At 42.4% G+C, this 27,434-nt stretch overlaps 1 protein-coding gene and 1 non-coding gene across 2 annotated transcripts in view; both read left to right on the forward strand.

Moving 5' to 3' along the window:
* The window catches only part of PAFAH1B1 (platelet activating factor acetylhydrolase 1b regulatory subunit 1), a 108,204-nt gene that overhangs the window by 62,406 nt on the left and 18,364 nt on the right, over positions 1-27,434 (forward strand). Inside the window, exons 3-5 of the mRNA XM_003912082.3 lie at positions 19,636-19,720; positions 20,274-20,348; positions 21,246-21,452. Of these exons, the coding sequence (XP_003912131.1) occupies positions 19,636-19,720; positions 20,274-20,348; positions 21,246-21,452 (367 nt within the window). The remainder of the gene's footprint in view (positions 1-19,635; positions 19,721-20,273; positions 20,349-21,245; positions 21,453-27,434) is intronic.
* On the forward strand, positions 6,287-6,387 carry LOC116271167. Its single transcript, XR_004179602.1, has one exon. It is a non-coding gene; the product is annotated as a small nucleolar RNA U13 (small nucleolar RNA).

Below are 27,434 nucleotides of genomic sequence, written 5' to 3' on the forward strand. Positions count from 1 at the left end.
ACTCAACAGAGTGAGACTGTATCTAAAAAAAAAAAAAAAAGTGAAACACCATATGATTAATCCAGAAAGATGTAGAAAATGATAATTTTTAGTACCCATTCCTGATTGTTTAAAAAAAAAAAAAAAAAACCCTGTAGAAAATAACAGGATATTTTCTTAACTTGATTATGGCTACCTACCAGAAATTTACAATAAACATTAAAGTATAAATAGTAGGTGCATTCCCATTAAAGTCAGGAAGAAACTAAGAGTTCCTGTATCTCTGCATCTGTTTTAGGTATTTGAGATTCCAGCTCATGTAGTAAGGCCACAAAAAGAATTAGAAATATTGGAAAGGAAGCAACCAAACATTTATAGGTGACAGCATCTACAGGGACAACCTAAGGGAACCAACAATGAGAATTAATGGGTTCAGGGCCAGGCGGGGTGGCTCACACCTGTAATCCAAGTACTTTGGGATGCCGAGGCTGAGGCAGGAGAATTGCTTGAAACTGGGAGCGAGATCATGCCACTGCACTCCAGCGTGGGCAACAAAGCAAGACTGTCTCAAAAAATATTAATAATAATGAGTTTAGTATGGTGACCTGAAACAAGATGGCATACAAAAATAAACTGTTCTTGGCCAGGCACAGTGGCTCACACCTTTAATCCCAGCACTTTGGAAGGCTGAGGCGGGTGAATCACCTAAGATAAGGAGTTCAAAACCAGCCTGTCCAATATGACGAAACCCCTTCTCTACTAAAAATACAAAAATCAGCCAGGCGTGGTGGTGTGTGCTTGTAGTCCCACCTACTTGGGTGGTTGAGGCAGGAGAATTGCTTGAACCTAGGAGGCAGGGAGGTTGCAGTGAGCGGATATCATGCCACTGCACCCCAGCCTAGGCAACAGTAAGATTCTGTCTCAAATAAATAATAAACTGTTCTTGTTATTGGATAATACAGTAGAAAAGATTTTTTTCCTTGTTTCTGGATGAAAAAGTCAGTATTGGACAGATACCACAACTCTTAAAATAATAAAATGCAATCCCAATCAAAATTAAAACTAAATTTCTCATTAGCTTGACCAGCTTGATCTTAAAAATCATTTGGAAGAGAAAAATGAATATTTTAATTGATAGATGGGAAAGGAACTGTATCTATCAGATACACAAATATGATTGTAAAATGTGGAATAGGCAAATAGGTTAGGGGAACCAAGTTGAAAGACATGCCCATTTATGAAATTTAGAATGGGATAAAGGTGGTATTATTAAAAGCGTTAATGTTGAACACATACAGAGTAACAGTATAAAGTGGTAGAGAAAGTATAGACTTTGGGTAGAAATGAACTTCCTCAAGGTATAAAATGTAGAAACAAAAGGAAGAGTGGTAAGTTTGACTATATCAAAATAGAAAACTTCTGTGTGAAGAAAGGCCTTAAAACAGGCCAGACACTGTGGCTCAGGCCTGGAATTCCAGTACTTTGGGAGGCCAAGGAGGGAGGATTGCTTGAGGCAGGAGTTTGAGATGGGCCTGGGCAATGTAGGTACAAGATTTTATCTTTACAAAAAATTTGTTTAAAAAATAGTCTGGTAGCCAGGGGTGGTAGCTCAAGCCTGTAATCCCAACACTTTGGGAGGCTGAGGCAGGTGGATCACCTGAGGTCAGGATTTTCAAGACCAGCATGGCAAAACCCCGTCTCTACTAAAAATACAAACATTAGCCAGACGTGGTGGTGTGCACCTGTAATCCCAGCTACTCGGGAGGCTGAGACAGGAGAATCACTTGAACCTGGGAGGTGGAGGTTGCAGAGAGCTGAGATTGCACCACTGCCCTCCAGCCTGGGCGACAGAGCGAGACTCCATCTCAAAAAAAAAATACGGGGATGTCGGGTACGGTCTTGGGACCTACTTGGGAGACTTCAGTGGGAGGATCTGGGGAGGTCTTGTGCCACTGCACTCTAGCCTGGATGACAGAGCAAGACTCTGTGTCAAAAAAAAAAAGTAAGTTAATTGAAAAAATCAAATTTTATGTGGGTATATAAAAGTAATCCTACAATTGATACAATTTTTTTTCTTTAAAATTATTGTGAATTCAAAACTTTTTCTGTGTGTATAATGCCATTCTCTTACTCTGTGAATTGCCTGTTTGGGGTGTTGCTACATTTTTGTTTTGTTTTGTTTTCTGTTGTAGTGTTTACATTTTTCTTGTCAATTCATAAGAGGACTAGTGTACTAAGTCACTCATGGTCATATGTTGCAAAGAAATGTTACAGAGTAAAACTGTGTTTTCCTTGATACTACCTTTAGATTCATGTTTGGGAAGACCTTCGCAATTCATGACTACATAAGTATTCACTTTTACTTTCTTAAGGCATTTTTGTTTTCGTTTCTTTTTATAGTAATGTCTAAGCCATCTGGAATTTATGTTTGTGGATTATACAAGGAAGGGATTCAAGTGCTTTTTCTCTGAGTCATTATCCACATGTCCAAACATTTATTGAATAGTCCTTTCCTTATTGATCTGAAAACACCTTCTTATAAAACCTTGCATTGGTTTTTGGACTTGCTGTGCTTTCAGAAGCCAGAAGAACACTCTTGATTATTGTAGCTTTATATTAATAATATATTTTGGCCGGGTGCGGTGGCTCACGCATGTAATCCTAGCACTTTGGGAGGCTGAGGCAGGTGAAACACCTGAGATCAGGGTTTCAAGACCAGCCTGGCCAACATGGCGAAACCCCATCTCTACCTAAAAAAAAAAAACATTAGCTGAGCATGGTGGCGCCTGCCTGTAATCCCAGTTACTTTAGGAGGCTGAGACAGGGAGGTAGAGGCTGCAGTGAGCCGAGCTCGCACCACTGCACTCCAACCTGGGTGACAGAGTGAGACTCCATCGCAAAACAAAAGAAAAATACATTTCAATATGAGGTGATAAATTCTCCTAAATTTTTTGTTTTGTAAACCACCTTGCTTCTCTCAAATTATTTTCCCAAAAAGCCTTAAATGTTTTCCATAGGAATTCTGATTTGGGAATAGAGTGAATGAGTTGGTAGAGGGTGCCAATATGCCTTTTGTCATGCCCCACCTCTTAATTTTGCCTTTCCCCAGTTTTCCCTACTGTTACCATCTCACATTTATGTGGTATATTTATTATAATTGATGAGCCAACATTGACACATTATTACTAAATCTACAGTTGACATTAGAGTTTACTCTTTTTGTTGTATATTCTGTTGGTTTTGACAAATGCCTAATGTTAAATATCCATCAATCGTACAGAATAAATTCACTGCCCTAAAAATCTCAGCCTCCACCTATTCATCCCTCCCTGCCTCCCTAAAACCCTCATATTTTTACTGTTTCCATAATTTTGTCTTTTCCAGAAAATTACAGTTATATAGCATGTATCCTGTTCAGATTGGCTTTGTTGACTTAGCAATCTGTACTTAACATTTCTCAGCCGGGCTCGGTGGCTCACACCTGTAATCCTAGCACTTTGGGAGACCGAGGCGGGTGGATCACGAGGTCAGGAGATGGAGACCATCCTGGCTAACACGCTGAAACCCCGTCTCTACTAAAAATACAAAAAATTAGCCGGGTGTGGTGGCGGGCGTGTGTAGTCCCAGCTACTCGGGAGGCCGAGGCAGGAGAATGGCGTGAACCCGGGAGGCAGAGCTTGCAGTGAGCCGAGATTGCGCCACTCACTCCAGCCTGGGCAACAGAGCGAGACTGTCTCAAAAAAACAAAACAAAACAAAACAAAAAACCAAAAAACATTTCTCCATGTCTTTTCATGACTGTAATATATTTTTAAGCTTGTTTTTTTGTTGTTGTTTGCTTTCTTGCTTTAAAAAACTGACCTCTGCAGTTAGTTGAGGTATTCAGGGTTTCTCCTGTGAATCTGTTTGAACATCAAACATACTTGGCAGTGATTGGAGAGTGGTTTTTCCCTGGCCTGTGTGAAATACACTGAAGGTCTGCACCTGCCCGCGCACTTCGCATTTTACATGGGAATATACTATAGCTGCACATGTTCATGCAGTGGTGTCAGATGCCAGATAGTTCTAGGGCTTAGTTTAAGATTTGGGTAGTCTTTGCCTGACTTTGTGATCTATAGAAAGGCATGAAAGGAATTTTTAGATCTTGTTAGTGACTCAGCTTTCTAACAGGTATTTCCCACTCCTTTTTAAATCTTCTGGCTCAGTTTAATTGCAGAATACTCTGAGACTGCAAGTTGAGCTGTTTAAATCCAGGTACTGTTTGCACTGTTTACCTGTGTGAATTTGAATTTTATTAACATGGGGCCACAGAAGCAAAGTACATGAAAATGAATTGGATAGTAAGGTTGAAATAAGACTATAACTGTAATCTAAATTTCAGATGTTTGTTTATATTTATAAAAACACCTATGTATTTTCATTTACTGTCAAAGTAAGTATACATTTTTTATTTTTATTTTTTAATTTATTATTATTATTTTTTGAAACTGAATCTCACTCTGTTGCCCAGGCTGGAGTATAGTGCAATCTCGGCTCACTGCAACCTCTGCCTCCCGGGTTCACGCGATTCTTCTGCCTCAGCCTCCTAAGTAGCTGGGATTACAGACGGGTGCCACCATGCCCGGCTGATTTTTTATAATTTTAGTAGAAACAGGTTTCACCATGTTAGCCAGGATGGTCTCAATCTCCTGACCTTGTGGTCCACCCACCTCGGCCTCCAAAAGTGCTGGGATTATAGGCATGAGCCACTGTGCCCGGCCAGTAACTATACATTTAAACATAAACTATTTAATATGCTGCTTCTCTCCAGCTTACATGTTGAAGTCCCTGTTGTCTTTAAACTTTTTTTTTTTTTTTATAAGACAGTTTTGCCCTTATCGCTTAGGCTGAAGTGCAATGGCGCTATCTTGGCTCACTGCAACCCCTGCCTCTCAGGTTCAAGCGATTCTCCTGCCTCAACCTCCTGAATAGGTGGGATTACAGGCACACACCATCACACCCGGCTCATTGTATTTTTAGTTACACCATGTTGGCTAGGCTGGTCTCAAACTCCTGACCTCAGGTGATCCACCCGCCTCAGCCTCTCAAAATGTTGGGATTACAGGTGTGAGCCACTCCACCTGGCCTGTCTTTTCAACTTTAAAAGTTTGATAATGATGGAATCTTTAATCAATTGCCTATATTTTCACTTTCTATGCAGTGACTATTGTTTCTGATTATTACGGTAAGGTAAAAAATTTAAAAGGCCCTTTCGGTCTTCAGAGGAGGATTAAAATATTCTCAGTGTGTGTTTTTGTTTGTTTTTTGAGATAGTGTCTGGCTCTGTTACCTGGGCTGGAGTGCAGTGGCTCGATCTTAGTTCACTGCAGCCTCCGCCTCCCGAGCTCAAACCATCCTCCCACCTCAGCCTCCCAAGTTGTTGGGACTACAGGTGTGTGCCACCATGCCTTGCTAATTTTTCTGTTTTTTATAGAGACAGAGTTTTGCCATGTTGCCCAGGCTGGTCTTGAACTCCTGGGCTCAAGCAATCTGCCTGCCTCAGCGTCTCGCAGTGCTGGAATTACAGGTGTGAGCCACCCTGCCCGGTTTTTTTTTTTCTTCTTTGTCTTTTTTCTTTTTCTTTTTTTTTTAAAGAGACAGGGTTCAGGCTGGAGTGGTGCAGTGGCATGATCATAGCTCATAACTCTGGGGTTCAAACAATCCTCTCACCTTAGCCTTTCAAAGTGCTGGGATGACAAGTGTGAGCCACCACGCATAGCCTGTGTTAGATCTTTCTATTCTTTAGAAATTTTTGATTTCCAGAATGAAATTGCTCATCATTTAAAATATATATATATGTTAACTTTTTTATAAGAGTGAAATGTAGGCATCTATAAGGATGATCAAGATATGATCAAGGTCAAAATAGTTGACTTTCTGGAAAATTCATACAAAACCCTTTTACATACCACATCACATTGCATTTCATTGAAGGATGGAGGGTATTCTAGAGAATTGTATTAGAAAGAGAAGACACATGGTAGGCCAGGCACAGTGGCTCACTTCTGTAATCCCAGCACCTTGGGAGGCCGAAGCAGGTGGATCACCTGAAGTCAGGAGTTCAAGATCAGCCTGACCAACATGACGAAAACCTGTCTCCACTAAAAATATAAAAATTAGCTGGGTGTGGTGGCACATGCCTGGTAATCCCAGCTACTCTGGAGGCAGAGGTTACAGTAAGCTGAGATTGCACCACAGTCCTCCAGCCTGAGTGACAGCGAGACCGTGTCTCAATAAAAAATAAAACACATCATAGAAGAGGAAGGCAGATTCTTTTGTAGTTGCTAAGTGTGATGGTTATGTGTTCACACACATGTATAAGATGTGCCATCCTCCAACCTTGTTATAATGTCACATTACCCGACTGATGTGGAAAAAAAAAATACAAGAGGAAAGCAGTGCCAGAAACACAAGTAACTACATTGAGAAAGTTATATGCTGAGTAGCTTCTATTTTCTGTGTGGAGTTGGAGGTCAGCTGAAGGGTGGGATGCAGTTAGGTGGGTTTTTTCATTTGGTTTTTGTTTGTTTGTTTTGAGATTGAGTCTTTCTCTGTCACCCAGGCTGGAGTGCAGTGGTGTGATCTCGGCTCAACTGCAACCTCCGACCCTGAGATCAAGCCGTTCTCCTGCTTCAGCCTCACAAGTAGCTGGGACTACAGGCGTCTGCCACCATGCCTGGCTAATTTTTTTGTATTTTTAGTAGAGATGGGGTTTCACTATGTTGGCCAGGCTGGTGTTGAACTCCTAACCTTGTGATCCGCCCGCCTCACCTCCCAAAGTGCTGGGATTACAGGTGTGAGCTGCTGTGCCCGGCCAAAATTAGGTATTTAAAAGGGAAAAAAAGGACCAGTCTAGGCAACATATTGAGACCGTATCTCTACTTAAAGAAGAAAAAAGAATGACTGATCATGGTGGCATATGCCTGTAGTTGCAGCTACTCAGGAGGCTGGAGCAGGAGGATCCATTGAGCCCAGGTGCTTGAGGATGCAGTGAGCCATGATTGTGCCACAGCGCTCCAGCTTAGGCAGCAGAACAATACCTCATCTCTTTTTTTTTTCGAAGAGTGAGGAAAGGGGCCTGGGACAAGTAAATGATTCATCAGGTGGCAATGGAATGACAACCATATACTATGACTTGACCTATCCTAATTCTAAAAATATAAATCGGTTATTAGCAGTATTGTAGATAATTGAATATCCTGCTGCTCAGTGCAGAGTAAAAACTGCTCCATCAACAATTGGAAGCTACATTTAATCAGATAATTCAGGGGATGCCTATTATGAATATGACCTGATTTTAAGGGATCTTCATTGTTTTTTAGGGTTTGACTTACTATGCAGTGGTCTTCCTTTGTTTGGTTTGCTATTTCATGTAATCTGCCTGTATACTTCTGATACTTCTGATAAATAGGTCTTTTAAAATTACTGCTTTCATTAAATTGCTTTTTCTTGCCTTGAATGTCCTACATAGTCTGTTTCTCTTTCTAGCCATTTCTCTCATTATTTTAATGCCACCTTTCTAATGTTTTTGTCTATTTTTTAGATAATTTGCTTTTAGAGCAGTTTTAAGTCATGGTAATGATTATAGCATCTTAGCCTTGTTCTTTAACACAAGTGTTTCTAGTGTTCTGCCATTAACTATTAGATTTATTGGTTGAAGGTTTGAGAGATTTCTTTTTCCTGATGTTAATGAACATTCTTAAGACCTTTCCGTTAATAAGGAATGTTTTAAAATCAAGAATGTTGAATTTGTTTCTGTTTTTTGAGAGAGAGTCTCACTGTGTCACCCAGCCTGTAATGCAGTGGCGCCATCTTGGCTAACTGCAATACTCCACCTCCCAGGTTCAAGTGATTCTCCTGCCTCAGCCTCCCAAGTAGCTGGGATTACAGCTGTGCGCTGCCGCGCCGGGCTAATTTTATATTTTTAGTAGAGCTGAGGTTTCACCATGTTGACCAGGCTGGTCTCAAACTCCTAACCTCAAGTTATCCACCCACCTCAGTCTCCCAAAGTGGTGGGATTACAGACGTAAGCTACTGCACCTGGCCGAGAATGTTGAATTTGATCAGATGTTTTTAGATAAACATTGAGATCTCCATAATGTACCATTCTGATTCACTTGGTCCGCATCAGCTCCCTGCCTAGGTAATACCTACTACTTCCTTTAAGGCCTCGCATCTTACCTTTATAAAAAGATTCTTCCATCCAGTCTCTCTTCTCTTGGTTTTGAATTAAATTTCATAGACTTCAGTAACTTTTATTTTGCTCCTCCAATAGGTTTACAAGATCCCTAGGAGGCAAGGGACCATATATAACTTAACCTTCTTTTATATTCCCTTGTATAAAACTGGGAATAACAGACACTCATCCCTTCTTCCTCTCTCCTTTTTTCTTTACATGTTTTATAGTGAAATTTTGGTTTACATTTTAAAAATACAAATGTTTCAAACTATTCAATACATGACAGTTGTACTGGCTATCTTATTGTACAACCTGACTTTTCCTTATGAGCTTTTGAAATAATGCAAAATATTTTTACAGGAATATATCCTGAAAGGATCTCACAGTTGTAAATTATGCTGAACAACTAAGGCAAAATCTCTCTGTCTCTGGAAACATAGCTGACTTCTGGCCTGTAGCAGGCCATGCAGGTTTTTTCTAAGTGTCAGTCAATAATATAGTAACTTTAAAACAACATAATTAGGAGTTCAGCCCGGTTAGTGTGACATTCTCTCTCCCACTCCCCCAACCCCCTTTCTCTCTCTCATACCTTTAAGTATTTTAGTTTTCAGTAAAGTTATTTTTCTTAACAGGTTAAAGGGTAAAGAGGGAGACACAATAAAAAAGGGTGGAGGCTGAAAACAACTGTTCAGTGACTGCCCTCTGTTTTGTGTTTCTGTAACTCAAGAAATTTAATCCAAATATGAGAATGAACAGTAATGCATATTTTTTGTTTATTTATTTGGTTTTGCTTTTTTGAAAATGCAGTGTGATATACTTATTTGGTAGATCATTTTTGGCTTTTGTTGCTGCTGTGGTCTGGAGGGTATATCAGGATGTTACCTCAGACCCAGCTGTCTGATGAAAAGAAATGGGAGCCAGCAGGCTGGGTACCAGGTACAGGGTTCTTTTTGCTTGATGGGGAAGATAAAGTTCCACTCACCCGGAGTTGCCTGAATTTCGTTCTTCTTCATTTTGTCTCTGCCATGGATAAGGTCTCATTATAGCCTCTTGCTGAACTTGTACTTGTCCCAAGATTGGTAGTAGTTGTAGTAGTTGAATCCTGAACTGCCTTTTGGAAGTAGTTATCTTAAAATGTGATGGTGAAGGATGATAATGGCAATCAGTTTGTCAGACAGATTTCTTAGAGTACCTGAGGTTGGAGGAGGTATAAGACCTATGGCCAGGAACTCATCACATCTGTGCTGCCCTTTCCCTGAAGACGCGGTGGGGTATTTTAGCATAAGAATTTAGGAAGTCTTGGCTGGGCACAGTGGCTCACACCTGTAATCCCAGCACTTTGGGCCAAAGTGAGCGAATCACCTGAGATGATGAATTCGAGACCAGCCTGGCCAACATGGCAAAACCCCATCTCTACTAAAAATACAAAAATTAGCAGGGTGTGGTGGCACACACCTGTAGTTCCACCTACTTGGGAGGCTGAGCCAGGAGAGTCGTGAGGTTGTGGTGAGCTGAGATTGCACCACTGCATTCCAGCCTGGCGACAGAGTGAGACTCTGTCGCAGACAAAAAAAAAAAAGAAAATATTGGCAAGCCTTGGCCGGGCGTGGGGGCTCATGACTGTAATTCCAGCACTTTGGGAGGCCAAGGCAGTCAAATCACTTGAGGCCAGGAGTTCGAGACCAGCCCAGCCAACACGGTGAAACCCTGTCTCCACTAAAAATACAAAAAAAAGTAGCTGGGCATGGTGGTGCTCGCCTGTAATCCCAACTCTCAGGAGGCTGAGGCATGAGAATACTTGAACTCGGGAGATAGAGGTTGCAGCAAGCTGAGATCATGCTACTGTACTCCAGCCTGGGTGACAGAGTGAGACCCCATTAAAAAAAAAAAAAAAGGCCGGGCGCGGTGGCTCAAGCCTGTAATCCCAGCACTTTGGGAGGCCGAGACGGGCGGATCACGAGGTCAGGAGATCAAGACCATCCTGGCTAACATGGTGAAACCCCGTCTCTACTAAAAATACAAAAAACTAGCCGGGCGAGGTGGCGGGCGCCTGTAGTCCCAGCTACTCGGGAGGCTCAGGCAGGAGAATGGCGTAAACCCGGGAGGCGGAGCTTGCAGTGAGCTGAGATCTGGCCACTGCACTCCAGCCTGGGCGACACAGCGAGACTCCGCCTCAAAAGAAAAAAAAAAAAAAAAAAAATTAGGAAGGCTTGATACCTGTTTGAGACTTGGTTGATACCCTGTGGCCGCAGCTTAGGGAATGATCCCCTGTATATTTCTGCCCTGGAAATAAATTTTATTCACATACTCTCCCAAGACTATAACAAGTTTCATCTTGTTATCTAAAATGGTATATCCTGGGTTGGTGTGAGAGATGGCTTTTGGAGGAGAGTACTAAAGATGACTCCAGGTGTGCTCCTGGTGGTGTCATGCTTGATACTGCCTGGTCTTCTGTGTTACCTTCACAGAGCCTTCAACAGCCCTGCAGACATCTCAGATTTGTTGGGCCCCTGGACCTTTTAGAGTAATGCATGTTGTCTCCGTTGTTGCCCTGAATATGCAAGCTTAGCCTTTTCAGTGTATCTTTTTTTTTTTTTTTTTTTTTTTGAGACGGAGTCTCGCTCTGTCGCCCAGGCTGGAGTGTAGTGGCTGGATCTCCAGCTCACTGCAAGCTCCGCCTCGAGTTCATGCCATTCCCCTGCCTCCAGCCTCCCGAGTAGCTTCCTGGGACTGGTAGCCACCTGCGCCCAGCTAGTTTTTTTTTTTTTTTTTTTGTATTTTTAGTAGAGGCGGGGGTTTCACTGTGTGTTAGCCAGGATGGTCTCGATCTCCTGACCTCATTGATCCACCGTCTCGGCCTCCCAAGTGCTGGGATGAGCTTGAGCCACAGCCCGGCCCTCTTTTTTTTTAAGTTTTTATTTTACTTTAAGTTCCAGGATACATGTGCAGAATGTGCAGGTTTGTTACACAGGTAAATGTGTGCCATGGTGGTTTGCTGCACCTATCAAGCCATCACCTAGGTGTTAAGCCCCACATGCATTAGCTGTTTGTCCTGATGCTCTCCCTCCCTTTGGCCCCCGCCCCCACCAACAGACCCGGGTATGTGTTGTTCCCCTCCCTGCGGTCCATGTGTTCTCATTGTTCAACTCCCAGTTAGGCGTGAGAGCATGCGCTGCTTGGTTTTCTGTTCCTGTGTTAGTTTGCTGAGGATGATGGCTTCTAGCTTCATCCATGTTGCCGCAAAGGACATGATCTCATTCCTTTTTATGGCTGCATAGTATTCCATGGTGTACATGTACCACATTTTCTTTATCTAGTCTGTCATTGATGGGCATTTGGGTTGGTTCCATGTCTTCGCTATTGTAAATAGTGCTGCAGTAAACATAAGTGTGCATGTGTCTTTATAGTAGAATGATTTATATTCCTTTGGGTATATACCCAGTAATGGGATTGCTGAGTCAAATGGTTTTTCTGCTTCTAGATCGTTGAGGAATCACCACCCTGTCTTCTATGATGGTTGAACTAATTTATATTCTCACCAACAGTGTAAAAGCATTCCTATTTCTCCACAGCCTTGCCAGCATCTGTTGTTTCTTGACTTTTTAATAGTCACCATTCTGACTGGTATGAGATGGTATCTCATTGTGGTTTTGGTTTGCATTTCTCTAATGATCAGTGATGTTGAGCTTTTTTCCATATGTTTGTTGGCCACATAAATGTCTTCTTTTGAGAAGTGTCTGTCCATATCCTTTGCCCACTTTTTGATGGGCTTTTTTCCCCCCATTCTGTAGGTTGCACATTCACTCTGATGATAGTTTATTTTGCTGTGCAGAAACTCTTGAGTTTAATTAGATTCCATTTGTCAATTTTAGCTTTTGTTGCAGTTGCTTTTGGCATTTTCATCAAGAAATCTTTGTTCATGCCTATGTCCTGAATGGTATTGCCTAAGTTTTCTTTTAGGATTTTTATGGTTTTGGGTTTTGCATGTAAGTCTTTAATCCATCTTGAGTTAATTTCTGTATAAGGTGTAAGGAAGGGGTCCAGTTTCGGTTTTCTGCTTATGGCTAACCAGTTTTTTGAGCACCATGTATTAAATAAGGAATCCTTTCTCCGTTGCTTGTTTTTGTCAGGTTTGTTGAAGATCAGATGGTTGTAGATATTTGGTGTTATTTCTGAGGTCTGTGTTCTGTTCCCTTGGTCTGTTTGTTGGTTTTGGTACCAGTAGCATGCTGTTTTGGTTACTGTAGCCTTGTAGTATAGTTTGAAGTCAGGTAATGCGATGCCTCCAGCTTCGTTCTTTTTGCTAGGATTGTCCTGGCTATTAGTGTATCTGTTTAAATGGGTCTAGTAAGAAAACATCTCAGTTCATCAGCCTTTGACTTAACCTTGTTTTTTCTTCATATGAGCAGTGAAAGTAAAATGGTTACAGAACTCTTAGAACTTTTTTCATTCTTAGAATGCTAGAGTATACAGTTTGTAAAACACTATTATTGGCAAGGCATGGTGGCTCATGTCTGTAATCCCAGCACTCTGGGAGTCTGACGTGATGAAACCCGATCTCTGCAAAAAATACGCAAAATCATCAGGACGTGGTGGCGGGTGCGTATAATCCCAGCTACTCAGGAGGCTGAGGCAGGAGAATTGCTTGAACCCAGGAGGCGGAGGTTGTGGTGAGCCAAGGTCGCGCCATGGCACTCCAACCTGGGCGACAGAGCAAGACTCCATCTCAAAAAAAAAAAAAAATCTTATGGGTGGTATTGATGAGGTGTTAAGACTAGTATTACAGCTGCAGAAATTACCCTAGGGGATAAAAACAACAATGAAAAGAGTGTAGGAAGTCAGATAAAATCAAATCCTGGCATTTTCATAAACTTCTGATAGTTTAGAAAATAATTTCATTCGTTATGTTTGTAATAGTTTGATATTTAAGCCTAGGCTATGTCTAGCTAGGATCTGTTTGCTCATGGATAAAAGTCCTTCATCTCAGTTTTGATTTTAACCATTTTCTTTTTTATTTTGCTTAACCATTTTTCTTTTTTTAACCTCTCTCTGTGTGTGTGTGTGTGTGTGTGTGTGTGTGTGTGTGTATGAGACAGACTTTTGCTCTGTCGCCCAGGCTGGAGTGCAATGGCGCAATCTCAGCTCACCGAAACCTTTGCCTCCCAGATTCAAGCAATTCTCCTGCCTCAGCCTCCCAAGTAGATGGGATTACAGGTGGCCACCACCATGCCTGGCTAATTTTTTGTATTTTTAGTAGAGACGGGGTTTCACCACGTTGGCCAGGCTGGTCTGGAACTCCTGGCCTCAAGTGATCCGCCCTCCTGGGCCTCCCAAAGTGCTGGGATTATATGCATGGGCCACCGCACCCAGCCTTCTCTGATTCTTTACAGTATTACTGGTTTTGGTCTACTCTGTTTTACTTCTGTGTGAATTTCTGTTTAATTCTAGTGACTGGTTTTAAAGAGGCAAAGATTCCATCCTTAATAAAGCTGATGAGGCCAGGTACAGTGACTCACGCTTGTAATCCAAACACTTTGGGAGGCCAAGGTGGGCGGATCACTTGAGGTCAGGAGTTTGAGAAGACGAGCCTGACCAACATGGAGAAACCCCACCTCTACTAAAAATACAAAATTAGCTGGGCGTGGTGGCGCATGCCTGTAATCCCAGCTACTGGGGAGGCTGAGGCAGGAGAATGGCGTGAACCCGGGAGGCGGAGCTTGCAGTGAGCCGAGATCGCGCCACTGCACTCCAGACTGGGCAACAGAGCGAGACTCTGTCTCAAAAAGAAAGAGAGAGAGACAGAGAGAAAGAGAGACAGAGAGAAAGAGAGAAAGCAAGCTGATGAAAATCTACTCTAGGTCAACTGAAATTACTAGCAAGCCTTAGAAGCACTCTTTAGGCTGTTAGAACCAAGAATTTTGTGGGTTTTTATTTTGTTTTGTTTGTTGCTTTTTTGAGAGCGGGTCTTGCTCTGATAGACAGTCTAGAATGCAGTGGCTCACTCATAGCTTGCGGCAACCTCAACCTGCCAGGCTCAAGCCATTCTCCTGCCTCAGCCTACCAAAGTGCTAGGATTACAGGCGTGAGCCACTGCCACCTGCTGAGGTTCTTCAGTCTTTACTTATTTCTTACTTTTAGTAATAGTGGTAAACCTTGCTGAAGTTAAAGGTTCTGCATTAACTGGATCCAGTTGTTGGCTTAAATATTGAGAGGCAGGGCATCAAAGGTGGTAGTGCTAAAATTCTCTGGATGTTTTTTTATGTTGTTGGTTTTTTTTTTTTTGGAGACAGTCTCGCTGTGTTGCCCAGGCTGGAGTGCAGTGGCGCAGTCTTAGCTCACTGCAACCTCCACCTCCCAGGTTCAAGCAATTCTGCCTCAGTCTTCCAAGTAGCTGGGACTATAGGCGCATGCCACCACACCTGGCTAATTTTTGTATTTTTAGTAGAGACGGAGTTTCACCATGTTGGCCAGGCTGGTCTCGAACTCCTGACCTCAGGTGATTTGCCCACCTCGGCCTCCCAAATTGCTGGAATTACAGGTGTGAACCACCACGCCCAGCTGGAGTTCTTTCCCTAACCCTGACAATATTACTTACCTGATATGTGGCTAGAAGTGTGGCTGTGGCTACATTGCTGGTAGGAGAAGATATATATATATATATATTTTTTTTTTTTTTTTTTTTTGAGACGGAGTCTCACTGTCACCCAGGCTGGAGTGCAGTGGTGCAATCTTGACTCACTGCAAGCTCCACCTCCCGGGTTCATGCCATTCTTCGGATGCCTCAGACTCCTGAGTAGCTGGGACTACAGGCACCTGCCACTACACCTGTCTAATTTTTTGTATTTTTAGTAGAGACAGGGTTTCACCTTGTTAGCCAGGATGGTCTCGATCTCCTGACCTCGTGATCCACCCACCTTGGCCTCCCAAAGTGCTGGTATTGCAGGCGTGAGCCACCGCGCTCGGCCGAGAACAGAATTTAATAGAACTAAAACAGTGTTATTATTTCTATGAAAAAACAAAAACAAAAAACCTGTACTGCTGTACTTTATGGTTGTTTTAGAATGTGCTCCTTCTTCTTTAAAAAAAAAAAAAGATTAACTGTGAAACAGCCTCAGGTCTTCAGGAGGTATTCCAGAAGAAGGCATTGTTATCCTAAGAATGGTAGTTCCATGCATGTTATTGCACTTGAAGACCTTTCAGTAGGGCCTGATGTGGAGGCAGAAGAAGTGGTACCGAAGATTCTGTCCTACTGATTTTAAGAAGGAAAAGGGAGTAATCATTTTTCTTATTTTTCCTTTAATATTATCTTTACCTGGAAAAGTGTCACCATTTAACTTTTCCTTTACAAAAAAATGTTCCTTAAGACCGTAATTGTTGGCCTGGCATGGTAGCTCATGCCCATAATCCTAGCACTCTGGGAGGCCAAGGTGGGAGGATCTCTTGAGCCCAAGAGTTTGAGACAAGCCTGGGCAACATGGCAAAACCCTGTCTCTACAGAACAACAACAACAAAAATGCCTACATGGTGGCATGCACCGGTGGTCCCAGCTACTCAGGAGGCTGAGGTGGGAGGATCACTTGAGCCCAGAGGGGTTGAGGCTGCAGTGAGAGCCATGGTGTGTCATGCACTCAGCCTGGGAGACAGAGCTTGAGACCATTTCTCAGAAAAAAAAAAGATTACAGTTGTTGTAATTTGTATATATGTTACACATATGGATTATGTGTTATGTGAGCTTCATTGTTTTTTTTTTTTTTGTTTTAATTTTTTTTTTTTGAGGCGGGTCACCGGCTGTGTCACCCAGGCTGGAGTGCGGTGGCGATCTCGGCTCACTGCAAGCTCCGCCTCCCAGGTTCACGCCATTCTCCTGCCTCAGCCTCAGTAGCTGGGACTGCAAGCCGCCACCGCGCCCGGCTAGTTTTGTATTTTTAGTGGGGAGGCGGGGGTTTCACCATGTTAGCCAGGATGGTCTCGATCTCCTGACCTCGTGATCCACCATCGGCCTCCCAAAGTGCTGGGATTACAGGCTTGAGCCACCGCGCCCGGCAAGCTTCATTGTTTGAGCTGTGTAGTGTGTTTTCAGGCAGAGTTTCAGGCATTAGGACTTGACCCCAAAATAGCAATTGAGCTAATAGAGTTTGGTAGGAACGTTAAGTATTTAAGAATAATATATATGATTTCTTGACATATTCTTCTTTATTTGCTTGAAGTTTGTTTTTTATATTAAAAGAAAATGAAGCTAAGAAATAAATGTGTTGCAGCCTTTTTTTCCTCTTACTACTTTGGAATGCAGGTTTTTTTTTTTTTTTTTTCCTTTTTGGAGACAGGGACTCACTTTGTCACCCAGTCTGGAGTGCAGGTGGTGCAATGACAGTTCACTGCAGACTTGACCTCCCAGGCTCAGGTGATCCTGCCACCACACCCAGCTAATTTTTTGTACTTTTTGTAAAGAAGGGTTTTGGCCATGTTGCCCAGGCAAGTCTCAAACTCCTGGCCTTGAGCGATCCGCCCAACTTGGCCTCCCGAAGTGCTGGGATTACAGGTGTGAACCACCATGTCCAGCCAGGATGCAACACTCTAACAAAAGGAAAATTTATTTTTGTTGAAGGTTTGTAGTACAGGCTTTGACAAAAGAAGATATTTGATTGCACCTCGTGAGAGAGCCATTGCCTTCTTAACATTGACTTGGGGTCAGGCGCGGTAGCTCACATCTATAATCCTAGCACTTTGGGAGGCCGAGGCGGGCAGATCACTTGAGGTCAAGAGTTCGACACCAGCCTGACCAACGTGGCGAAACCCCGTCTCTACTAAAAATACAGAAATTAGCTGGGTATGGTGGTATGTGCCTGTAATCCCACCTACTCAGGAGGCTAAGGCAGGAGAATTGTTTGAGCCCGGGAGGCAGAGGTTGCAGTGAGTCGAGATCGACCCACTGTACTCCAGCCTGGGTGACAGAGCGCAACCCCTGTCTCCAAAAAATATATATGTATATTGATTTGGAAGGCCCAAGTATAATTACTTGGTGGAAATCAAAAAGTAGAGTCAGCTCTGTGTAAAGAAGATACTTCAGCATGAATGGAGTTAGCCATTAGTAGAAACAGGCCAGAAGGAAGGTACAAGCTGTAGTATGAGTAACACACAGACACAGACTTGTAATAACATTAAGATTTACCTCTCCTCAATGTCTTTGAATGTGATTGTCTAACACTGTAATTATTTTTAATTACTGTTATTATTTTTTGAGACAGAGTCTTTAGCTGTGTTGCTGAGACTGGAGTGCAGTGGTGCAATCTCGGCTCACGGCAACCTCTGCCTCCCAGGTTCAAGCAATTCTCCTGCCTCAGCCTCCCAAGTAGCTGGAATTACCGGCGCCTGCCACCATGCTCGGCTAATTTTTGTATTTGTAGTAGGGACGGGTTTTCACCATGTTGACCAGGCTGGTCTTGAACTACTACTACTTTTTTTTTTGTTTGTTTGTTTTTTGAGACAGTCTTGCTCTGTCACCCAGGCGGGAGTGCAGTTGCACAATCTTGGCTCACTGCAAGCTCCGCCTCCCAGGTTCACACCATTCTCCATGCCTCCAGCCTCGAGTAGCTGGGACTATGAAACCCACGCCATCTTGGCTAATTTTTTTTTTTTGAGGCGGAGTCTCCCTCTGTCGCCCAGGCTGGAGTGCAGTGGCGGATCTCAGCTCTGCAAGCTCCGCCTCAGTTCCAGCCATTCTCGGCCTCCAGCCTCCCGAGTAGCTGGGACTGGCCAGCCACCTCGCCCGGCTAGTTTTTTGTATTTCTTAGTAGAGCGGGGTTTCACACGTGTTAGCCAGGATGGTCTCGATCTCCTGACCTCGTGATCCACCGTCTCGGCCTCCCAAAGTGCTGGGATTACAGGCTTGAGCCACCGCGCCCGGCCTGCGCAGCTAATTTTTTTTAATTTTTAGTAGAGATGGGGTTTCACTATGTTAGCCAGGATGGTCTGGATCTCCTGACCTTGTGATCTGCCTGCCTTGGCCTCCCAAAGTGCTGGGATTATAGGCTCACGTGAGCCACCGCTCCCAGCCTCTGGTCTTGAACTTCTGACCTTGTGATCTGCCCACCTCGGCCTTCCAAAGTGCTGAGATTACAGTCATGAGCCACTGCGCCCGGCCTAACCCTGTAATTATTATACGTTGATTTTTGGCATGCTGATAATTACCTGGAACATAAAGTGTTTGCTGGTAATTCCCTGTTATCTTTGTTTGCTGATTTGTTTTAAACATACCATTGAGTTAAAGTCAGTAATCCCACCAGTTCTACAATACTACTGGAACGTGTTTTGTATTGTTTTTTGAGATGGAGTTTTCACTGTTGTTGCCCAGGCTAGAGTGCAGTGGTACGAACTGGGCTCACCACAACCTCTGCCTCCCAGGTTCAAGTGATTTTCCTGCCTCAGTCTCCCAAGTAGGTGGGATTATAGGCATGTGCCACCACGCCTGGCTTTTTTTTTTTTGAGAAGGAATCTTGCTCTGTTGCCCAGGCTAGAGTGCAGTGACAGGATCTCGGCTCACTGCAATCTCCACCTCCCAGGTTCAAGCAATTCTTCTGCCTTGGCCTCCCAAGTAGCTGGGATTACAGGCATGTGCCACCACACCAGCTAATTTTTGTATTTTTAGCAGAGATGGGCTTTTCACCATATTGGCCAGGCTGGTCTCCAACTCATGACCTCGTGATCTATATCTATATATCTATCTATATATCTCTATCTATCTGTCTGGCTGGCTGGCTGTCTATCTGTCTATCTATCTGGCCCAAAACATTTTTGGTCCCAAGCATTTTGTATAAAGGGTACTCAGACTGTATAAGGCAAACATGAAAAGGCTAATTCAGCTTCTCTAACCTTCAAGTTCTAATTCTCAATGAATGTCTCATTCTACGACAGTAGACTAAGTTTATAGTGTGTGATTTCTTTTCTTCACCGACTCCAGTGGTTCAAAGTTATTTCTAATATGAAAATACTTTAGTTTTCTCAAAACTTTTCTCTGCAAAACTAAATTCCAGCTGTCAGCCTTTGAGTGTATAACAAGTAGTAAAGAAAGACTAAATGTAAATGTTAGCAAAATTGATGATTGTTGTCACAGAGCCATAGCTTGATCTATAGAGTGCCTACAGCTTGTGAGGTAAGCAACACATTTGAAACTTATAAATATGTAATTTCTCTTCTGATGTTTAAAAAAAAAAAAAAAGAAAAACTTATAACTAAGAATATAATATTATGGATGTACTATGACAGGGGCTAAAAGTTCTGAGGGCTTTGCGGAGGTGTCCTTTTTAATGAAACACTTGTATGATTTGAAAGGGAATACTCTCAAGAGTATCTTGGCTTAATGAGATTTTAAATAAATTCTATTTCTTCAAAATAGAAATGAGGTCTTTTTTTTAGGAGTCATTTGAATTTGTTTTCTTTCAGAAATCGAGCTATAGCAGATTATCTTCGTTCAAATGGCTATGAAGAGGCATATTCAGTTTTTAAAAAGGAAGCTGAATTAGATATGGTATGTTTTACTTTTTAACAATTCTTCAAAGTAGAGTTAATGAGTGGATTTTTACTCAGGTATCTGTAGTTAACAGTTATGCACAATTTTGTCATTTGTTATTGTGGTCTACTTGGTACTGAACTTGATTTTCACTCCCTTTTTTTATTTTTTATTTTTATTTTTGAGATGGAGTCTCGCTTTGTCTCCCAGGCTGGCGTGCAATGGCGTGATCTCGGCTCACTGCAACCTCTGCCTCAAGCGATTCTCCTACCTCAGCCTTCCGAGTAGCTGGGATTACAGGCACGCACCACCACACCCATCTAATTTTTGTATTTTTAGTAGAGACGGGGTCTCGCCATGTTGGTCAGGCTGGTCTTGAACTCCTGACCTCAGGTGATCCACCCTTCTCAGCCTCCCAAAGTGCTGGGATTACAGGTGAGCCACCGTGTCCAGCCACTCCCTTTTTTTATAATCAGATTTTTAGTAATGTTTGGGCTTAAAGATGAGTAATCTTTGGCTTGAGGATCATAGTTAAGCCATTCTTAAAAGGTTCTAACTTTATTTTCTCTAGAATGAAGAATTAGATAAAAAGTATGCTGGTCTTTTGGAAAAAAAATGGACATCTGTTATTAGGTTACAGAAGAAGGTAACTAAGTCTTGTTTCTTTAAAATTAGTTGTATTCAGTTATATAAACTTTCTGAAAATAGCTATTCATCTACATTAATTAATAATTGCATCTAATCTTTAAAAAGCAAATAAAAATACATTTTCTGTGCTTTATGAAAAGTATGACCTAGGCATATTATTGCAGATACATGGTAACTCGCATATCCGGAGTTGCTGACTGGGTGGAATCTGCATAGTCCTGACTTGGAGGAATTGATACTGAAAGAACTCATTTGTGCACTTAGAAGGAAAGAACACATGGAGCCATTGTGATTGATGCTGGGAAAAGAGCACTACAGTGTGCTCTTAGACAAGTCATTTTTATCTCTGAGCTTTTCTTCTTATCTGTAAATACAACAAATAATATTCCAGTCCTAAAATGTATACTTCATAGGCAAAGTTAGAATAAGTAAATAACATTGTTATGAGTTGATCATTTATTACGAAGCTCTTAGAAAAGTGCTTAGCACATAGTAGATGCTCAATAAATATTAGCTTTTATTATTAATATGATTACCATATATAATGTGGTTTGGAAAGAACTTACTAAGAGTAGCAGCCTTAGAGGGACCAAGGTAAATTCACTGCCCTTCTTTGATTAGAAGACTCTGTCACCAGATATAAATTGAAGTTTTTCTTTGTGTTAAAGAGTTAAGGCAATTGTACTGAATTTTTCTCAGTTTTTAGTTTCCTCATGACTTAGGTTTTGATGCTGTATAAAATAAATAATTTTCATTTAAATTTGACAAATGCTTGGAGATTACTGAAATTTTTTCAAGTATCCTGCATATATAGTTGCAAAATGCAGTTTTTTAAAATGTCACATGCTGTTTTTATTGAAATCTATCTGTACATAACTACGTGCTCTTTTTCAAGGTTATGGAATTAGAATCAAAGCTAAATGAAGCAAAAGAAGAATTTACGTCAGGTGGACCTCTTGGTCAGAAACGAGACCCAAAAGAATGGATTCCCCGTCCGCCAGAAAAATATGCTTTGAGTGGTCACAGGAGTCCAGTCACTCGAGTCATTTTCCATCCTGTGTTCAGTGTTATGGTCTCTGCTTCAGAGGATGCTACTATTAAGGTAATTTTTTGCTAAAAGCAGACTTAAAGTTAATAGGGTGAAGAAAATTAAAAGATCCTGAAAATAAGCGGGCCGCGATTGGCTCAAGCCACCTGTAATCCCAGCACTTTGGGAGGCTGAGGCAGATTGGATCAGTCAGGAGGTCGAGACCATCCTGGCTAACACGGTGAAACCCGTCTCTACTAAAAATCGAAAAATTGGCGAGGCGAGGTGGCTGAGCGCCTGTAGTCCCAGCTACTCAGGAGGCTGAGGCAGAGGAGAATGAAGTGAACCTGGGGCCGGAGCTGCAGTGAGTGAGATCCGGCCACTACACTCCAGCCTGGGCGACAAGCGAACTCCGTCTCAAAAAAAAAAAAAAAAAAAAGAAATGTAGTGATTTGGTTCTGAATCTTAAAGACAGAATTGGAATAAAATACCATTGTGGCTCCTGAGAGGCATGCTGCCAGGTAAGTTCGATGGTGAATTTGAGAAAGTCGGGTGTCACTGAGTTGATGTCAGTAGATCACCTTGTGCTTGAACAGTTTTTGTTCTTAGAGGATGAAAAGTGTGTGCCTTACCTTTAAACAGAGGTTGTGTGTGAAATACCATTTGACAAAACTAGTAATTGATAGGGTGAATCTATACTGCAAACGAATTCAGTAGAGGATTCATTTAAATTGGACTTTCCTTGATGTATTTAAAATTGGCTTTCCAGGAGTAGGGGAATATAAGAGCTTTTCATTTTATAAATTATATATTTCATTAAAAATTTTTTTTCCACAGTAAACATATAGTACCTTTTAATGTTGTGCTTTTTTAATTAGGAAAAGCGTTGTTTTTAAGTTGCCTTTGTTCCAGACACAGTAAAATGACAGTTGTATAAACCTCCTACAGAAAGATAAGATAGTTGCAATATAGGTAGATTTAGGTAGGTCTCTCTATACTAAGGGTTGTTTCAAAGTAAGTTAGTTACAGATATTAAGTTTCATTTACAAAAGTGTAACCAATCGGCTGGGCGCAGTGGCTCACGCCTGTAATCCCAACACTTTGGGAGGCCAAGGCGGGTGGATCATGAGGTCAGGAGATCAAGACCATCCTGGCTAACATGATGAAACCCCATCTCTACTAAAAAATACAAAAAAATTAGCGAGGCGTGGTGGTGAAGCCTATAGTCCCACCTACTCGGAGAGCTGAGGCAGAAGAATAAGCGTGAACCGGGAGGCAGAGCTTGCATTGAGCCCGAGATCCATGCTGCACTCAGTCTGGGTGACAGAGCAAGACTCTGTCTCCAAAAAAAAAAAAAAAAAAAAGTATAACTAAGAAAATGTGAGTAGATTGTATATGTCATATAGCAGTTCAGCATAAAATGCAGGCATAGGCCTGGCGTGGTGGCTCAAGCCTGTAATCCCAGCACTTTGGGAGGCTGAGGCGGGTGGATCACAAGGTCAGGAGATCAAGACCATCCTGGCAAACACAGCTGAAACCTGTCTCTACTAAAATACAAAAAATTAGCTGGGTATGGTGGGCGGGCTCCTGTAGTCCCAGCTACTCAGGAGGCTGAGGCAGGAGAATGGCATAGACAGGAGGTGGGGAGCTTGCAGTGAGCGAGGCTCAGCGCCACTGCACTCCAGCCTGGAGGGCAGAGCAAGACTCCATCTCAAAAAAGAAAAAAAAAATACAGGCATAATTTAAATGCGACTGTACTTAACTAGTTCTTCAAATTAAACATTGTTTTACAGTGTGTTTATGTGATTTCTTTAGTTTCTAAATCAGTGACTTGCACCCTGTGGGCAGCCCTTGTGATTTAGGAGGGTGGCTGTGGAGTCATTGTAAGGGAGTCTTACATTCATACAAGCATCATGGATTTCTAGAGGGTAAAATAATTATATGCCTAATACATTAATATACTCCATTTTTAAAAATAGACATGCATTTAAATTTTTTTCATTATAGTCTTTCATCGTTATGTACTAAAACACTACAACTGGTCTTGTGAGGTTTGGGATGGAGGTAGACATTCTTTAATAGATGGAAAATTGGCCAGCCGTGGTGGCTCATGCCTGTAATTCCAGCACTTTGGGAGACTGAGGCGGGTGGATCACGAGGTCAGGAGTTCAAGACCAGCCTGGCCAAATGGTGAAACTCTGTCTCTGCCAAAAATACAAAAATTAGTCGGGTGTGGTGATGGGCATCTGTATTCCCAGCTACTCAGGAGGCTGAGGCAGGAGAATTTCTTGAAGTCCGGAGGTGGAGTTGCAGTGGCAGGCAGTTAGCATACTGCACTCCAGCCTGGGCGACAGAGCAAGACTCTCTCAAAGAAAAAAAAAAAAAAAAGGTGGAAAATCTAGAATCTAGGCTTAACTGTTGATTTTATAACAGTATTATAAAAGCATAAACAGAACTGTAAATGTACCCCCTTAAAATGTATCTATTAAGTCTGATTTAAAATTATTACAAATGGAAGTTTTAGAACTTTTTATTTGTAATCATACCACGTATCACAGCAACTACTTAGAGTCCACCCTTCAACTTGGTCTTTTTATTTTTATTTTTTTCTGGCCACAGGAAACCTCCTCATACCATTTAGTCTTTAAATGTGCACACATGTGGTTGTTTCATTAATGAAAAGTAGTTATATATGGTTTTGTTAACTTTTGACTGATTTATTTTAGAAATACTTTTCTTTGTTTCTAATGAATCATCATTTTAGTAACTTTAAGCTGATCATCTTATTTATATAGAGAGGCTTTGTAGGATAGTTAGTGGTCAGGGGCACTGGCTCTGGGTTCAAATCCTGGCTCTACCACTCAATAGTTAATGTGATTATGGGCAAGTTAACTTTTTGTGGCTTTCTTGATTTATTAAATGAAGATTATTAATAAATACCTACCTCGTAGGGTCTGGGGGAGGATTAAATGATTTAGGACATGGAAGCTGTTTAAAACAGTTTTTGCTGGCCAGATTCCAGGGGAGCACTCAGTGTCAGCAGTGTATCAGCATCAGTAACAAGCTGTCCTCTTTTGGACTTCGCCTCCCGAGTAGCTGGGATTGCAGGCACCCGCCACCACGCCCAGCTAATTTTTGTATTTTTAGTAGAGATGGGGTTTCACCATCTTGGTCAGGCTGGTCTCAAACTCCTGACCTCATGATCCACCTGCCTCAGCCTCCCAAAGTGCTGGGATTACAGTCATGAGCCACTGTGCCTGGCCAGCTAAGTTATTTTTAAATGACAACTGCAATAGAATGATTTTCCAAAATACTCAAAGGACAACATACAGAAAGTGTTTTGTAATTTTATGACTATCTTGGGCAAAGGGGTTGATACAGTTAAGGCTCAATTTTCTTATTTAAAAATATCTGTGTGGTCAGGTGCTGTGGCTCAGATGCCTGTAATCCCAGCACTTTGGGAAGCTGAGGCGGGAGGATCACTTGAGTCCAAGAGTTGGAGGCCAGCCTGGGCAACAAAGTGAGACCTCGTCTCTATTAAATAAGTAAATAAATAAATAACTGTATTATATTCTGCAGTGTAAAAGTAATGCATATGTAATGAATGTAACAGAACAATGCCTGGCAAATAGATGGTAAGGGCTCAATAAACTGTTGCTGATATTATAATTATTAATAACAATAAAATTGTCTTAAATAATGTCTTACATGCATTTGATGAATAAAACTGGTTTCTTTTAAAAACATTCAGTTGTCATCAACCTTTGAACAATAATTTATGAAAAATATTATAGAGGGATGTATATTTAGACCAGTTCATGACAGTATTTTTAATTACATTATTTAAATTTTTAGATTGATTTTTCTGATTGTCATTTAGAGCTAATTTATTTTGAGATGCTCTGTTGCCCAGGCTGCAGTGCAGTGGTGCGATCTTGGCTCACTGCAACCTCTGCTTCCTGCGTTTAGGCAATTCTCTTGCCTCAGCCTTCTGAGTAGCTGAGACTACAGACGTGCGCCCCTAAACCTGGCTAAATTTTTTGTATTTTTAGTAGACACGGGATTTCGCCTTGTTGGCCAGGCAGGCTGATTTTTAACTCCTGACCTCAAGTAATCCACCCGCCTTGGCCTCCCAAAGTACTGGGATTACAGGTGTGAGCCACCGTGCCCGGCTAGAACTAATTTAAACATGGAGAAAGAAGAGGTGAGGTGAGAGGATCGCCTGAGCCTGGAAGGTCAAGGCTGCAGTGAGCTATGGTCATGGCACTACACTCAAGCCTGGGCAACGAAGCAAGACCCTATCTCTAAAAGATAAGTAAATAAACAGCAAACAAAACTGGAAAATATGTTCAACTAATAAGCAATTGAAAGATTGCCGGCTGGGCGTGGTGGCTCAAGCCTGTAATCCCAGCACTTTGGGAGGCCGAGACAGGCGGATCACAAGGTCAGGAGATCGAGACCATCCTGGCTAACATGGTGAAACCCTGTCTCTACTAAAAAATACAAAAAACTAGCCGGGTGAGGTGGTGGGCGCCTGTAGTCCCAGCTACTCAGGAGGCTGAGTCAGGAGAACGGGGTAAACCCGGGAGGCGGAGCTTGCAGTGAACTGAGATCTGGCCACTGCAGTACAGCCTGGGCGACAGAGCGAGACTCTGTCTCAAAAAAAAAAAAAAAGAAAGATTACCAACTTTTTTTGTGTGTAAAACAAGGTCTCATTCTGTTGCCTTGGCTTAAGTACAGTGGCACAGTCATGGCTCACTGCAGCCTCGACCTCCCCAGACTCAAGCTATCCTCCCACCACAGCCTCCTCAGTAACTGGGACTATAGGCATGTGCCACTATGCCCAGCTGATTTTTTATTTTTTGTAGAGAGGGGATCTTGCCATGTTGCCCAGGTGTCAAACTCCTGAGCTCAAGCAGTTCTCCTGCCTTTGTCTCCCAAAGTGCTGGGATTACAGGTGAACCACCTTGCCCAGCTGGATTGCCAACTTTAATATATAACATGAAGAATTCAGATGTGTAAACCACTAACATCTCAGAAAAATGGACATAGTACAGGAGCAGACAATTCACAAAAAAAGGTAGTAACAGGCCAGGCGTGGTGGCTCACGCCTGTAATCCCAGCACTTTGGGAGGCCGAGGCGGGCAGATTGCCTGAGCTCAGGAGTTCAAGACCAGCCTGGGCAACACGGTGAAACCCATCTCTACTAAAATGCAAAAAAAAATAGCTGGGCATGGCAGCGTGCACCTGTAGTCCCAGCTACTTGGAAGGCTGAGGCAGGAAATTGGCTTGAACCCAGGAGGCGGAGGTTGCAGTGAGCCGAGATCACTCCACTGCACTCCAGCGTGGGCAACAGAGCAAGACTGTCTCAAAAAAATAAAAGGTAGTAACAACTAACCAAATAGTAACAACAGTTTGGCCTTACTACTAACAGCAGAAGAAATAAACACTGAAATTATGGGCCGGGTGTGGTAGCTCATGCCTATAACCCTAGGACTTTGGGAGGCAAAGGTGGGAGGACTGTTAAAGCTCAGAAGTTAGAGACCAGCCTGGGCAACATAGCAAGACCTCGTCTGTACTTAAAAAATTAGCCAGGTGTGATGGCCTATGCCTGTAGTCCCAGCTACTCGGAAGGCTGAGGTGGGAGGATCACGTGAGCCTGGGAGTTGGAAGCTGCAGTGAGCTATGATTGAGCCACTGTACTCCAGTGTGGGTGACAGAGTGAGACCCTGTCTTAAAAAAATTGCGCCAGGCCCGGTGGCTCACGCCTATATTCCCAGCACTTTGGGAGGCCAAGGCACGTGGATCACAAGGTCAGGAGATCAAACCATCCTGGCTAACATGGTGAAACCCTGTCTCTACTAAAAAATACGAAAAATTAGCCGGGTGTGATGGCAGGCACCTGTAATCCCAGCTACTCGGGAGGCGGAAATTGCAGTGAGCCGAGATCACGCCAGTGCACTCCAGCCTGGGTGACAGAGCGAGACTCTGTCTCAAAAAAAAAAAAAAAAAAATTGCCGTGTGTGTGTGTGAAATTGTCAAGATATTTTACCTATT

This window comes from Papio anubis, chromosome 17, assembly GCF_008728515.1.
Source record: "Papio anubis isolate 15944 chromosome 17, Panubis1.0, whole genome shotgun sequence".
NCBI classification, from domain to species: domain Eukaryota; kingdom Metazoa; phylum Chordata; class Mammalia; order Primates; family Cercopithecidae; genus Papio; species Papio anubis.